At 56.3% G+C, this 14,080-nt stretch overlaps 2 protein-coding genes across 3 annotated transcripts; one reads left to right on the top strand and one right to left on the bottom strand.

The window, feature by feature from the left end:
* Nucleotides 1-88: 88 nt before the first annotated feature.
* Nucleotides 89-1,195, bottom strand: LOC309871502 (uncharacterized protein C20orf141). The gene is given in 3 exon segments (XM_082744582.1): nucleotides 89-699; nucleotides 795-939; nucleotides 942-1,195. Coding segments are annotated over 3 exon segments (501 nt in total). The 5' UTR covers nucleotides 1,060-1,195; the 3' UTR covers nucleotides 89-461.
* Nucleotides 1,196-5,405: 4,210 nt separating this feature from the next.
* CPXM1 (carboxypeptidase X, M14 family member 1) lies at nucleotides 5,406-11,984 on the top strand. Of its 2 annotated transcripts, none has more exons than XM_082744577.1 (14): nucleotides 5,406-5,837; nucleotides 7,132-7,293; nucleotides 7,463-7,572; nucleotides 7,695-7,834; nucleotides 7,936-8,026; nucleotides 8,594-8,744; nucleotides 9,056-9,144; nucleotides 9,461-9,584; nucleotides 9,687-9,883; nucleotides 9,964-10,143; nucleotides 10,229-10,526; nucleotides 10,702-10,841; nucleotides 11,417-11,519; nucleotides 11,623-11,984. In XM_082744577.1, exons 1-14 carry the CDS (start codon nucleotides 5,654-5,656, stop codon nucleotides 11,862-11,864), a joined length of 2,211 nt encoding a protein of 736 aa, XP_082600703.1. In that variant the 5' UTR covers nucleotides 5,406-5,653; the 3' UTR covers nucleotides 11,865-11,984. The 2 variants fall into 2 exon arrangements, with proteins under 2 accessions (XP_082600703.1, XP_082600704.1); XM_082744578.1 differs by having other exon boundaries at nucleotides 5,416-5,873.
* The last annotated feature ends 2,096 nt before the right edge of the window (nucleotides 11,985-14,080 follow it).

The raw sequence follows: 14,080 nt of genomic DNA on the forward strand, positions 1-14,080 counted from the left end.
GGTCCAGCCAAGAGAGGAGCCACTGCAGGATGGGAGGCTCACCTGAATCTCTCTCCATGGACCTGGCAGGCTGGTAGGGGGGTCTGGTGAGCCCGCAGAGGCAGATGCTTGTGCTTTCTTGTGGGAAGCCCTCTTTGGATCCCTGTTCCCACCCTGCTAACTGATATCCAGTCCCATTCTGTTCTCTTGTAAGTCTTTCCAGACACTCACTCTCTGGAACCACAGAAGAGGCCAGATTGGCCACCCACAACTCACAAGCTCAGAGGTGGCTGCCACCGCCTGCCCCGGGCTCCCTGTCCCTTAGCTCGCCTTCTATTTCTGTCTCAGACTTAAACCAAGATACCAAAAGTCCCCTGCAGTTCAGGCCGGAGATAAAGGGGTACCCTACTGCCTGCTCAACCCAGGACAGAGGGAAAGGTGATCTGGGGAAGCAGCATGGTCAGTGTATTTCTGGAGGGCGCTCAGGCCCAAGGATGGAGGCAGAAAGCCAGGCCAAGCAGGGCCCAGGGCATGCTGCGGACTCCCAGGAGCAGCCCCAGGCCCAGGAGAAGCAGGAGCAGAGCCTCTTGGGGGCTGAGTCGTCCTGTGACTGTCCTTGGAGGTGGGAGTACAGCCGCCTGCTGTCCTGGACCCTCGCCGGCCCCCTGAATCTGGCCTCCCGGGAGAAGTGTGAGCTGTGGCTGGGGGCGGCCTGTGGGCCTGCGGAGAGAGAGGGCGGTGGCTGGGCTTCGGGAAGTGGACCGCTTGCTGGCCTGCCTACTCCTGTCTACCTGCCAGGCTGCTTGCACACTCACCAGTGGAGCAGGTCAAAGGCCAGGAAGCTGACCAGGAGCAGCAGCAGCAGCAAGGCTGGGCCAGCTGGGGAAGAGACTGCACGAATCGTCAGCCCCAGTGCCCCCCACCCTAGGACGCTGTCCCAGAGCTGGGCCGTGCTAGGCCCCAGGGGGACATACATGGACCCACTGGACTATAGGACCCTTCGCCAGTACGCAGGCCTCTGGGAAGGACTGGGATAGGATAAGCAAGGGCTTTGGGCCTGGGTAAGCAGAGCTGGGTCATGGAGGGAGGTGGAGGTGACAGGAAGGACTAGTGTTGGGAGAGAGTAGGGGTGGGAGGGTGTATGGGAGGGGGTGAGGCCCTGGCAGACACTCTAGACAGCTCCGTGGGAATCTCCCCCACCCCACACACACCCCCTCCACACCCTCCTCACCTCCCCCTTCAGTCAGCTGTTCTGGGACTGGGCAGCTGGGGCATTGTGACCTACTGCTATGTGGAGCCCTGGGGTACAGAGCGGGCTGCTGCTGGTTTTGGCCTCCTAAGCAGTTGGTGGCTTAGGCAGGACTTAGGCAGAAGGGAGTCAATGATTTTTGAGAACCAAGACTCATCCTCTTGCCTTCGCAAATTCCCTGCCCCAGGACGCCCCAGCGAGGATCTGAGTTACCAGAAAGGCATTCTAAGTGGGCAGTTGAGCAAGAGGGGAAGGGCTGCTTTCTTTCTCCTGTGGGTTCCCAGAGCTATGTGTCCAGGGACAATCATTCAATCTTCTTGTCGGCAGCTCTCTCTCCCCTGAGAGCTGGGGGCTGCCGGTGGGCCCCTGTGGGGGAATTTTCAGAACTGAAGCCCTGAAATGCAGAGACCGGCTTTTCCCAGAAGCACCATGAAACTTTCTGGGGCTGGGCTGCCATGGGACTGCTATAGGGTGGGGCAGGAGGGGGCTGTTTCTAAGCCCTGTGGTCTGTGGGAAGCGCTCCATGTACTGGGATTCCAGAAACGGCACCGATAATGTAAGAGGACTGCACCATAGTAACCCCCAAACTGAAAGTTAGAGTTCCCCTCTGAGAATGAAAGTAAGGCAAATGAACATATAAGGAAGGGATTGATCATCTGAAAAGGAAGCCTATCCCCATGATGATCGGTAAATGGCTGGTGGCTACAGAGGTTCCAGCCCATCTCAGATTAGTGACTTACGAGGCTAGAGTGAAAGAGATCGTAACTAAGAACAGAATCCTTGTCCACATATCATACTTCGAGGAAAAAATGTTGGGGCTGGTGGAGGGGGATAGTGGCCATACAGCCCCTCAGAGAGGAGATGCAGGAATCAGGCAGCATATCTACCTCTAGCAGCCCCTGTCCAAAGACTCAAGCCTGGTGAACTTGACATTGACACAGAGCCAATGCCCCTGGCTCTTGGGACCATTCATTGATTGTTTTTGCTCTGGCTCCTCCCAGTGTAATAAAGCAATGCCCGCAGAATTCTGAGGGAAAATAATTTCCAACCTAAAAACATAGATATGGCCAAATGATTCTCAAGTATGAGAGTAGAATAAAGACATTTTAAGCCATGCACGTTCTCAAAAATCTGACCTCACATACACTCTTTTCTAGAAAGTTACTGGAGGATGTGTCTCAGCATAACAAGGCATTAAACTAAGGGGACAATATGGGAGTCAAGAAATGAGGCTAAACACAGGAAAGCAATGATGAAAGAGGCTCAGGGTGTCAGCTGTGCTTCCGAGTGAAGAAAGCAAACAACTCGGGCTGGAATCAAAAGCCAGATGCTCCAGGAGGCATGTCTCCAGGAGAAAATGAGATTATCTCTGGTTTTTAGAGATGTTCAAAATGTTCAGTTCTGTGGGTCGCTTTGGGATAAAATTAGTAACTGATGCCTAGAAAACCAAACAAATGATAAAACAAAGCAATTGCTAACTTCAGAAACACACAAAGTTGGACAATAATATTTACATGGTCATAATATAAGCACTGAATATTGACTCCAGTGACTTAGCTCTTTGGAAGGATGGAAGGAGTTTGTTTGTGCGCTTGGAGATACGTGTTGGGGAGGGTGGTAGGAAAGCAAAATCCTTAATTCCATAGCAGGAAACCTAAAGATAACATTTAGACATAGAAAAATTAAGAAATGGCAACAGAGGTATAGAGGGTACCAGCATCCCACAGTTCCAAGCCCCTACGGGATTGGCCGGGAGTGGCCATCCTGCCAGTCCCTTGTGGGGTTCAGGTCTCCCAGTTCATTGCCCTGGCATCTCCTCTCCCACAGAAACTCGTGCTGTTGGGGATAGTCAGTCTACCTCATCCCTGCTCAGTTTTCTCTAACCTTGAATATATTACACAGATACTCTGCCCCCCACCCAAGGAATGATTGATTTAGCCAGCAGCGCAAGTGGTGGGGAGGGGCAGAGGGAAAGAATCTCAAGCCCACTGAGCACAGAGCCTGACTGGGGCTCGATCTCGTGACCCATGAGATCATGACCTGAGCTGAAATCAAGAGTCGGATGCTTACATGGCTGAGCCACCCAAATGCCCTTATGCAGATCATTTTTGAGCATTGACTAGGGACCAGGTGCTGTTCTATGCCCTGAGCGGTGAACATCTGGGCACAAAAAGCTCTTCTGGGGTGTTGTTTAACCTTGCTGGGAGCAGGGACCCAGACAGTGAACGCATAACACATAACAAAACAAGATAATCTCAAACAGTGTTGAAAGCCTTGAAGACAAATAAGATAATAAAACGAGTGTGAGGATAGAGCATGTGTAGAGGATGGGGCTTGCTTTCACCAGAATGGTCAGCGAAGGCTTTTGAAACAGGTGACAATGAAAAGCAATCTGTAGGACCAGGACGCAACCTTGGCGAACCAGTGCAAAAGCCCTGAGGCTGGATGGGGCTGGTGCATTGGAGGTACTGCTAAGATGCCAGTGCGCTGGAGGCATGCAAGCCAGGGGAAGAGCCCAGGGTGATGAGGTGGGAAAGGTGTGGGTGGGGAAGAACTCTGTCAGGAAGGGCCTCACAGGTGAGCCCCCAGGGACTGAAGCAAGGAAGAACCTGACCTGATTTAGCTGCTGTGGGTGGGAGCCTCAGGAGGCTGAGATGTCCTAGCCGGTCCCCCCTCTACCCCCTCACACCTGCCTGGCAAACGGGTGAGGTTGGGGCCAGAGACAGAGTAGTAGCCAGACTGGGCTTTCGAGGAAGGGGAGCAGCCCTCAAGACCTGCTCAGACTCACTTCTAGCTCTATGGGAGCCTGTCCTGACCTCACACCCCCGGAGGAAACTTCAGTGTACAATATTGTCTTTCTACCCCTGACCCAGCGAACCCAGCGCTTCCTGAACCCTTGGCTTTGGCGCTCCTTTGGTGTCTTTTTCTAATTCCCCCTGGTGCTTGGGACCTAGCTATCCAGGTAGGGCGCTCCAGGGCAGAAGAGGTACCCCATGGGCCCTATCCCAGTTACTCCTTTCGGGGGCTCTCTATCCAGAGTGCGTGGGTTGGGCCAGATACATCGAAGGGCTCCAGAGCTGGTGTTTGTGAGGTCGCCCCTGGGGACCTAGTTCCAGGGGTTCGGCGTGGGATTTCTTTCGAGAGATCACGTGAGATTGAGACGTCGGTATGGTGATTTGGGGTGATTCAGATTCTTTACATAGAGACCCTACAAATAAAATAAAATAAAATAAAAAATCATCGCTCAGGGCGGCACACGCTCCAGAGGCTTCCTGGCCACGTCCGGGCAACGCTTCCTTGGTGGGGATGGCAGTATCTCCCCAGCGGGCTTCTCGCAAGTACAAAGCACCGGCCAGAGGCGCGGAGCGGACCCACTGCCATCCTTCTGGGAGGCGATCTGGAGTGGGGGAATTAGAGAGGGCTAGCGAACCGGGATGGGAAAGGCTCTGTGCTCTGGAATCCCCGGATCTGGGGCAGCCCCCGCCCGCAGAGACCCAGGCTGCCGGCCCCCAGAGGAAAATGAGGCGGCGGTAGGGGAGGCGGCGGAGAGGGCGGAACTGCCGAGCATCAGGCTGGGTCCCTCCACCTCAGTCCCCAGCCGTCTGGGTATCTGCTCCGGCTTCTCTCCTCGAGTTATGTAACCCCGGAACGTGGCAGCCGGCGAGCAAAGGAGGAGGGGAGGGAAGGGGAAGGAGGAGAGAAGAGAGGCGGGGCCGGAGGAGGGGGTTGGCGGTGGGAAGCGCGGTCTCTGGCTGGGCCCCTCGAGTTGTCTTTCAGAAGGATTCCTGGAGGGCGGGCTGGTCCTCCCCTTGATCGCCGCCCCACCCCGTGCCTCGGTTTCCCCTCTTCTTTGTGACCCATCCGCCCTGGGAGGGGGCCTGTAGCTCTGGATGGATTTCCCTCTCGGGTAGTAGTTTCCTCCCCAAAGTTCTCAGCTGTGCTATCTTGGCCAAGTCTGAGACTCAGTTTACCTGTTTGTAAAATGAGGTTTGATTGAGAGGCCATGTGCAAAGCGCCCGGCGTGGTACACTGTGCAAAGTAGGTGCCCACTGTGGGCCGGGCGCCTCACAGGGTTTAGTGAAATCAGGGAGGGGTGCCGAGGGGCTGTGCGAACTGCAGACCGCAGTGCCCGAGTGGGGCGGGTGAGCTCGGGACGCCGGATGGGGCGGGGCTGGGCCGGTGGGTGCCGAGACCCGGGGAGGCCGCTCCGGGGGTGCGCCCCGCGCGCTCCGCCTGGACCCTCCCCTCCTCTCATATCCCCTCCCCTCCAGGGTCCGAAGCCAGCGAGAGGGCTGTGGGCGGGCGGAGCCGCAGGGGGCGTGTGGCGGCGGCAGGAAGGGGCGGGGGGCTCTAGAGCACCGGGCAGGAAGAGACGAACCCACCGACCAACGCGAGCCCCGCGCGTCCGCACCTTTGGATCCCGCCATGTGGGGTCTCCTGCTCGCCTTGGCCACCTTCGCGCCTGCCGTCGGTCTGGGTCTGCCGACGCCCGGCACCTCCGTGCTGGGACTTGCGCCGCCCGCTACGACCGAGGCCTGGAGCCCGGCTCGTGGCTCGACCCCGGCCCCGCAGAGCAGCCCAGTCCAGCCGCCCCCGGGGAAGGATAACGGTGAGCGCCCCGACCGAGGGCCCCCCCGCTTCTCGGGCTGGCGGGTTAACCTTCTCCCCCGTCCGCTGTGTGCCCACCCTTCCCGGACAGACACACACGCACGCAACGAACTCACACACTCCCCCTGCCTGGAGCTTGTGTGCCGACCCTTCCGGACACTCACACATCCACTCCTTCCCTCCCTCCCTCCCTCCCTCTCTACCCCCTGCTATGGCTGCTGACTCAGCAACCCTAGTTCCCAGCCAGACCAAGTCAGCAGTCTTGGGATGGAGCCAGTAGGATGCTGCCTCTCCAGCCCCAAACCTTTTCACTGATGAGGAAACTGAGACCCAGCCAGGAGAAGGGGAGAAAGAGGGACAGACAAAAGCCCTGAGACTAAAATTTAAAACGTGCAGAGCTAGACTTAGGACAGAGCTTGAGGGCTGGGGCTGGAAGGAAAGAGGGAGAGCAAGGCAGGAGAGTCCTTTTTACCAGCTGCCTGGAGGAATGGGACACTAGCAGGGGTCGGGGAGAGACAGGCTGCCTGACTTCCTGACTTCAGCTGTGAGTGCCTGGAAGAGGATGGCAAAAGGATGGCAATCAAGGAGGGCTTCTCAGAGGAGGCAAGTGGAACTGGGTCCTGAAAGGTGGATCTCTCTGAGTCAGGAAGAGCTAAAGAGAGGAGGAAAAGGAAATTGTATGTGGAAAGGCGTGGGTCACCAGATACAAAAATGTACAGCCCGTTCTGGAAGTACCCATGGAGCTGGGTGTGAGGGGAATTAGAAACATCCAACCTGTTTAAGGTGCTGTACTACGGGGCAAGCAGGACACAGGTCCAGCCATGGAAAGCCCGAGCACTGGGGCAGGCAGTCTGAGTACAGGACATCTCAGGCCAGGGGGCAGATGCAGCGATAGAGGCCAACTTGGGCTTTGGAGCATGAGATTGGGTCTAGGGCTAAGGAAGGCTCCTGGGCTGAAACTCAAAGACTGGGAATTGAGCAATAAGATCAGGGGTGGTGGATGGTATGATGGAGAGGGTCAACCAAGGCCAAACTCAGCTCCTTGGAGCAACCCATCAGTTCCTAGGGGCTGGGTGGAACTCTCCACTGGAGAGGGTTGGAGATGAGGCCGGCCAAACATGCAGTCATGTCAAGGAGAAGGAGCCACGGAAGTGGTGGGAGAGGCAGGTGGGGGTCAGACTTTAAGTCCACGCTAAGGTCTTTAGATACAGGGGCTGGGGGGTTGCTGCCTGGGGCTTGCTTTCTTGGGCTAGCAGACCACTCCCTTGGCCATTCTGTGCCTCCGTGGTCTCCAGGGACCTCAGAAACACATGTCCGGGTTCGCATCGTCAAGAAGAAGAAGGTCATTATGAAAAAACGAAAGAAACTAATTCGCCCCAGACCCATGGCGACTGCCAGGCCTCCGGTGACCACCACCACTACAGGAGCCCTTGACCTCCCAGAGGAGCAGGACCCAGGTACTGCTGCACCTGCCCAGACTTGCAGCCCCTGGGGTGCATACTCATGTCACTTCTGGCCTCAGAGGCGTAGGCATGCCCCCCAGCACACTGGTAAGCATGGGCTCGGCTTCCTACCTTCCCTGGATGCTCTCTCTGGTCCCATCTCACTGCTCTGTCCCTGCCCCAGGCTGTCCCCCTTTGGGCCTGGAGTCCCTGCGAGTTTCAGACAGCCAGCTCGAGGCGTCCAGTAGCCAGTCCTTCGGTCTTGGACCACACCGGGGACGGCTCAACATTCAGGTCAGCAGCCCTGGTTCTGAGCAGGGCACCTCCTAGAACTTCTTCCCTACCCTTCCCTTTCTCCCATCCCTGGCCTGCTCTCTGCTGTTCAGCTGGGTCTGATCACCTTGTCCTGTGCACAGTCAGGCCTGGAGGATGGTGACCTCTATGACGGGGCCTGGTGCGCCGAGCAGCAGGACACCAAGCCGTGGTTTCAGGTGGATGCGAGGCACCCCACCCGCTTCTCAGGCATCATCACACAGGGCAGGAACTCCATCTGGAGGTGAGGCAGACTAGCCCAGTCCAGGAAGTCTCAGGCAGACTCAGGAGGGGGGGGGGTGTCCTGGGGCCACCGATGATCTCTCCCCACGCTTCCTGCCCCAGGTACGACTGGGTCACATCATACAAGGTCCAGTTCAGCAATGACAGTCAGACGTGGTGGGGGAGTAGGAACCGCAGCAGTGGGATGGAGGCGGTGAGTGGCCCTGTGGTGGTTGCCCCCCCACCGTGTAGGGTACTGGGTGGGGCTGAGGCTTCTCTGAGGTCAAGGAATGGATGTGCACTTGGCATCCTAGGAGAAAGGGGGTTGTCAGAATGGGTAGCACCCACCAGGCAGCCTTGGGGGCTAAGCTGCTTGGGAACGTGCCCACATCCTCCCCAGGTACTTTCTCCACGGGATGGGCCCCATTTCACGCCACAGCTTCCTGCTGAAACACCCTCTCCAACCCACTTCTCACCTCCACATGCTCTGGCTGTCCCAGTTCACAGACCCCTTTTTATACCAGACTATAGTGTGGGGCTGGCTGCTGCTGAGTGATGGGCCCCTATTGGTCTATTTCATAAGCTATGAGCAAGCCAGAAAGCCTGGCTGCCGAGGGCTACCGGTTAGCAGTGACTCTGTATTTGTCCTAGAGTGCCAGTCTCCAGCTGAGCCCACCAGCGTAGGTTTGGTGGTGAGCTTAGAGGCCTGAGTTCTTTCTCTAGCCCTGGGCCAGGCTTGCTGGGTTTTGAGCAGTCCCCCCAAAGCAATTGATGTCCCCAGGTATTTCCTGCCAACTCAGACCCAGAGACACCAGTGCTGAACCTCCTGCCCGAGCCCCAGGTGGCCCGCTTCATTCGCCTGCTGCCCCAGACCTGGCTTCAGGGAGGCGCGTCATGCCTCCGGGCAGAGATCCTGGCCTGCCCAGTCTCAGGTGGGCAGTCAGACAAGGGCTGGATGACCAGGGTAAAATCTCCAGCGGCGGGGGGAGGGCACTTGCGTGGCTCAGTTGGTTAAGCGACTGCCTTTGGCTCAGGTCCTCATCCTGCAGTCCCAGGATCGAGTCCTGCATCAGGCTTCCTGCATTGGCAGGGAGTCTGCTTCTCCCTCTGACCCTTCCCTCTCTCATGCTTTCTCTCATTATCTCCCTCTCTCTCTCTCAAATAAATAAATAAAATCGTAAAAAAACAAAACAAAAAAAACTCCAGCACGGATCCTCTTTACCATGAATTCATTCTCCACCAGATCCAAATGACCTATTCCCTAAGGCCCCTGCACTGGGATCCTCTGACCCTTTGGACTTCCGGCATCACAATTACAAGGCCATGAGGAAGGTCAGACATAACCCCTATGAGCCGGGGTAGAGACCAGCGGCGGATCTTAGGTCCCCTTCCCAGGGCTTAACCTGCTAGGACTGTTCTCATGTCCCCACTTCCCCACTGTCTCACCCTTTTCTCCCCTTGACCCCTAAACTCTACCCCCAAGTTCCCCTGGTTATGTTGCTTCCCTTCCTTCTGGTCTGCTACTTCTCCTCTCCTATATGTCCCCATGTGTGAGCCACCACTGGTTTCTGTGAGTCCTTCCCCGGCCACGTGGGATCTGACCCTGGGGTCTGATCTTCACACACCCCACACTGCTCTGCCCTTCCAGCTGATGAAGCAGGTGAACGAGAAATGCCCCAACATCACCCGCGTCTACAGCATCGGGAAGAGCCACCAGGGCCTGAAGCTGTATGTGATGGAGATGTCGGACCAGCCTGGCGAGCACGAGCTGGGTACTGGCGGGTTCTGAGTTGGGAGAGGCAGGCGCAGGGTGGGGTTGTGCGCATGCGCCAGCTCCGAACCCCGGCACCCCCCCCCCCCCACGGTGTTCCCAGGAGAGCCCGAGGTGCGTTACGTGGCTGGCATGCATGGCAATGAGGCACTGGGCAGGGAGCTGCTCCTGCTCCTGATGCAGTTCCTGTGCCACGAGTACCTGCGAGGGGACCCGCGAGTGACCCGGCTGCTCACTGAGACCCGTATTCACCTGCTGCCCTCCATGAATCCTGATGGTTATGAGACTGCCTTCCGCCGGGTAGGCTGGCTGGGCTGAGGGCCGCCCTGCCCCTTCTGCACTGGTGCCCGCTTGGCTTGAACAAGCCGCTCCCCGTGCAGGGCTCGGAGCTGGTAGGCTGGGCCGAGGGCCGCTGGAACCAGCAGGGCATTGACCTTAACCATAATTTTGCCGACCTCAACACGCCCCTGTGGGAAGCAGAGGATGATGGGTTGGTGCCTGACACCGTCCCCAATCATCACCTGCCCCTGCCCACCTACTACACCCTGCCCAACGCCACTGTGAGTATTCTGGGCCTGTGGTGGAGGGCTCCCCGGGGGGCTCTTGTCTCTGTCTCCCACCCCTGTCTGACCCGCACCTGTCTAGGTGGCTCCCGAAACGCGAGCCGTAATCGAGTGGATGCAGCGGATTCCCTTCGTGCTGAGTGCCAACCTCCACGGGGGTGAGCTTGTGGTGTCCTACCCATTCGACATGACCCGGACCCCGTGGGCCGCCCGTGAACTCACGCCCACCCCCGATGATGCTGTGTTCCGCTGGCTCAGCACAGTCTATGCAGGCACTAACTGGGCTATGCAGGACCCAGACCGCCGACCCTGCCACAGCCAGGACTTCTCCTCCCTCGGCAACATCATCAACGGCGCCGACTGGCACACGGTTCCTGGGAGTATGTGCCTCAGGATAGAGTTAGCCCTGTGCCTGTAGCCCTGCCCCTGTCAGGCGGTGTGCTCCGTCCACCTAGTGTCAATGCCCTCGGGGAAGTGTGCTCCTGAGGAGGGCCCCAGGAGGACCGGGCTCCCATCCCCCTGTCCCCCAGGCTCCAGCCTCTGTGGTAACCCTAGGTATGAATGACTTCAGCTACCTGCACACCAACTGCTTCGAGATCACCGTGGAGCTGTCCTGTGACAAATTTCCTCATGAGAACGAGCTGCCCCAGGAGTGGGAGAACAACAAAGAAGCCCTCCTTACCTACCTGGAACAGGTGGGATCTGAATTGCTCTGCCCCCGCCTGCCCATGTCACTGCTGCTGTCTTGTCCGCTGTCCCCCCGGGGTTGCAGCTCCCATTGAGGGGCCTCCCACGGTCCCCATGGGAAGCACAGTCTGCCAGCAGGACGGCCTCCGACATGATGAGCCAGGACTCTAGATGAGTCCACAGCCGTCTAGCCCTGGGCCGTAGAGCTGTCCCAGAGCTGTCCCAGGAGAACTGTTCCCAGCAGAGACCCCTTATGCAAAGGCGGTGGGGGGGGGGGGACCCTGGCATGGGTGCTTCCTGTTCCGTAAGTGTAATTTCCAAAGGTTGCAAAATGATAAGCCTGATACCGAAGGTTGCTGAACTTGGGGAAACCCAAAGACAGCCTTTCCAGCCAGGTGTTCATAGCTCCCCGTCCACCTGCAGTTTATCAGTTGGGAGTTATTTTTACCAGAGTGTGGCCACCTAGGAGCATAGACCTGCCATCCCCGACTTTGCCCGGAACAGAGCCAGAAAATGAAGTGAAGGTCACATTCACAAGCAGAAGGAGAAGGTTTGATAGCCTTTCCCCCCCACCCCCACACAGGTGAGAATGGGCATTACGGGAGTCGTGCGGGACAAAGACACAGAGCAGGGGATTGCCGATGCTGTCATTGCTGTGGAAGGGATTAACCATGACGTCACGACAGGTGTGTGGGAGACAGGAGGACAGAAGTGTGGGAGGGGTCAGCTTTCGGCTGGGTCAGAAGCAGAGAGTCCCCGGATCCTGATCTTGTCCTTCACTCCTGTCAGCATGGGGCGGGGATTACTGGCGCCTGCTGACCCCAGGGGACTATGTGGTGACCGCTAGTGCTGAGGGCTACCACACAGCCACGAGGAAGTGCTGGGTTCCCTTTGAAGAGGGCCCAGTGCCCTGCAATTTCCACCTCACCAAGACTCCCAAGCAAAGACTTCGAGAGCTGCTGGCAGCCGGGGCCAAGGTGCCCCCAGACCTTCGGAGGCGGCTGGAGCGGCTGAGAGGGCAGAAGAATTAACATGTGTCCAGGGGAAGAGCCCTCGAGCCTTGGGCAGGCTGGACCTGTCCAGAACTGAAGGAGGGAGGGACAGAATGGGGGAAGAGGTGCTCAGGCTCATTAAAGCTACTTGGCACCTCAGCCAGTCTTCCTGTGGTCTCTGTATCCCAGGTCCTGCCGCTGGGCCAGTCCTGTTTCCCCTTCTCCCCGATCCTATTCCTCGCATATTTGCTTGCTTTCATTGATTGACGTCTGGAGAAATGGTGTGGAAAGATCCCGCCTGGGTTCTTCCTGAACCTAGGGCTTACCAGAGCAGCTCATCCAGCAATCACAAGGCACCGTGTTCAGGGCCAAGCATGCAAGGAGTCAAGGATAAGCTGGGCCCTCCCAACCTCCTGGGGCTCCCAGCGAAGAGAGGGGATAGTTCAGTGTGGTGTGAGGCATGCTGAGGCGGAGGCTGGTTTCTGTGGGAGCACAGATGGGCTTACATACTTGGGTGTGAAATACTGCCTTTCAGCAGGGACTCGGACATCAAGGATGCAACAGAGGTGAAGGTTCTCGGGGGGTTGATGGGAGGTGAACCAAGTGTGGGGTATGGACAGAGAGCTCCAAGCAGGAGAGACCAGCCAAGGAAGACAGGATAGCTGGGCATGTTTAAATTTCTTTCGACAGCCATTTTTGGAGAGGGTTGGTAAATGACAAGATTTGATTCGTTTCTTTTAGACTGAGGGGCAAATTATGTGTCAGCCTGTGTCTTGCCAGGGAAATCGCTCACTCAGGGATTTCAAGCAGAGAAAAATGTAATGCTGGACATTGGATATAAAGTTTTGGAAGAGCTGGATGATGAAAAGAGAGAAGGGAGTTTTACCTAGAAACTGGGCTCCAGACCTCCCGCTGCCACCTGGGATCACTTGCGACCACTTGCTATGGCCAGAGCCTGAAGCAGAATAATTTCTCCCTTCCTGCCACTTTGTAATCTCCAACCCACTGGCAAAATCTAACTATACCTGGGATGCCTAGCTGGCTCGGTGGAACATGCAACTCTTGATCTCCTGGTCGTGAGTTCAAGCCCCACATTGGGTGTAGCGATTACTTAAAGAAATTAAAATTAAAACAAAAAAACAAGGGGTGCCTGGGTGGCTCAGTGGGTTAAAGCCTCTGCCTTCTGCTCAGGTCAAGTCCCAGGGTCCTGGGATGGAGCCCCACGTTGGGCTCTCTGCTCTGCAGGGAGTCTGCTTCCTCCCTTCTCTCTCTACCTGCTTCTCTGCCTACTTGTGACCTCTGTCTGTCAAATAAATAAATAAAATCTTTAAAACAAACAAACAAACAAACAAAAACAACCTAACTATACCCTAGCTTGCAAAGAAACCTCTGAAATGCATTTATCAGGCACCCAGCCCACTGATTCAGAGGAAAGTTTGTAAGGTCAGGGATGGGGCAGTTACTAACATGTAAATTCAGCACAAAGACATCCAGGTAGCTTCCTGTTAGGTAAGCCTGCCCAGTGCTGGGCTGTTCTGTTGTCTCTCTTTCTTGAGCTGTCTCTGTGTCTCTCATACTTTCAGTCTCAGATTACTGGGAGGAATTCAGCGCCCCATCTCCCATCTCTCTGCTCCCACCTCCAGCTCTCCTTGTACAGCGTCACCTTTTTCCGAACAAAAAGATTGTTTTTATTCATCAGAGTTTAATATACATAATGAAAAGTACACTTAAGTGCCCAGCTGATTGGCCGAGTGGATTACAAGATCGGACACCGCTATAGACGGTATCAAACTCACTTCCAGTGTAAAGATACAGACACCTTGAAAGTAAAAGCCTGGAAAAGGATATATTAAGAAAGTAGGAGAGGCTTTTTTTTCTCCCCTAAAGATTTTATTTTTAAGTAATCTCTGCATCCAACACAGGGCTCGAACCCACAACCCTGAGATCAGAGCTGCACGCTCCAGGCAGGGAGCCAGCCAGGCGCTACAGGAGTGGCTACCTGAATATCAGATAAAGTTGACTTCGGGGCAAAGAAAGTTACCTTTCTGTGTACATTTCAGATTTAGCAGTTCGGAGGGAGAACAGAGCAGGCTCAGTGCTTTTTGTTGTGTTTTGGAAATTGGCTCTTGGGTATGAAAAGGGAAGGCCCAAGGAAAGCAGGTATTGATGCCAAGATGATGTCTTGGAAGGAGACTAAAGGGACAGCAAGACTGCCAGCACACCCCCTCCCCAGTCCAGAGACTGGGACCTGCTGA

The sequence above is a fragment of the Mustela nivalis genome, assembly GCF_964662115.1.
Source record: "Mustela nivalis genome assembly, chromosome: 8".
Taxonomy (NCBI): domain Eukaryota; kingdom Metazoa; phylum Chordata; class Mammalia; order Carnivora; family Mustelidae; genus Mustela; species Mustela nivalis.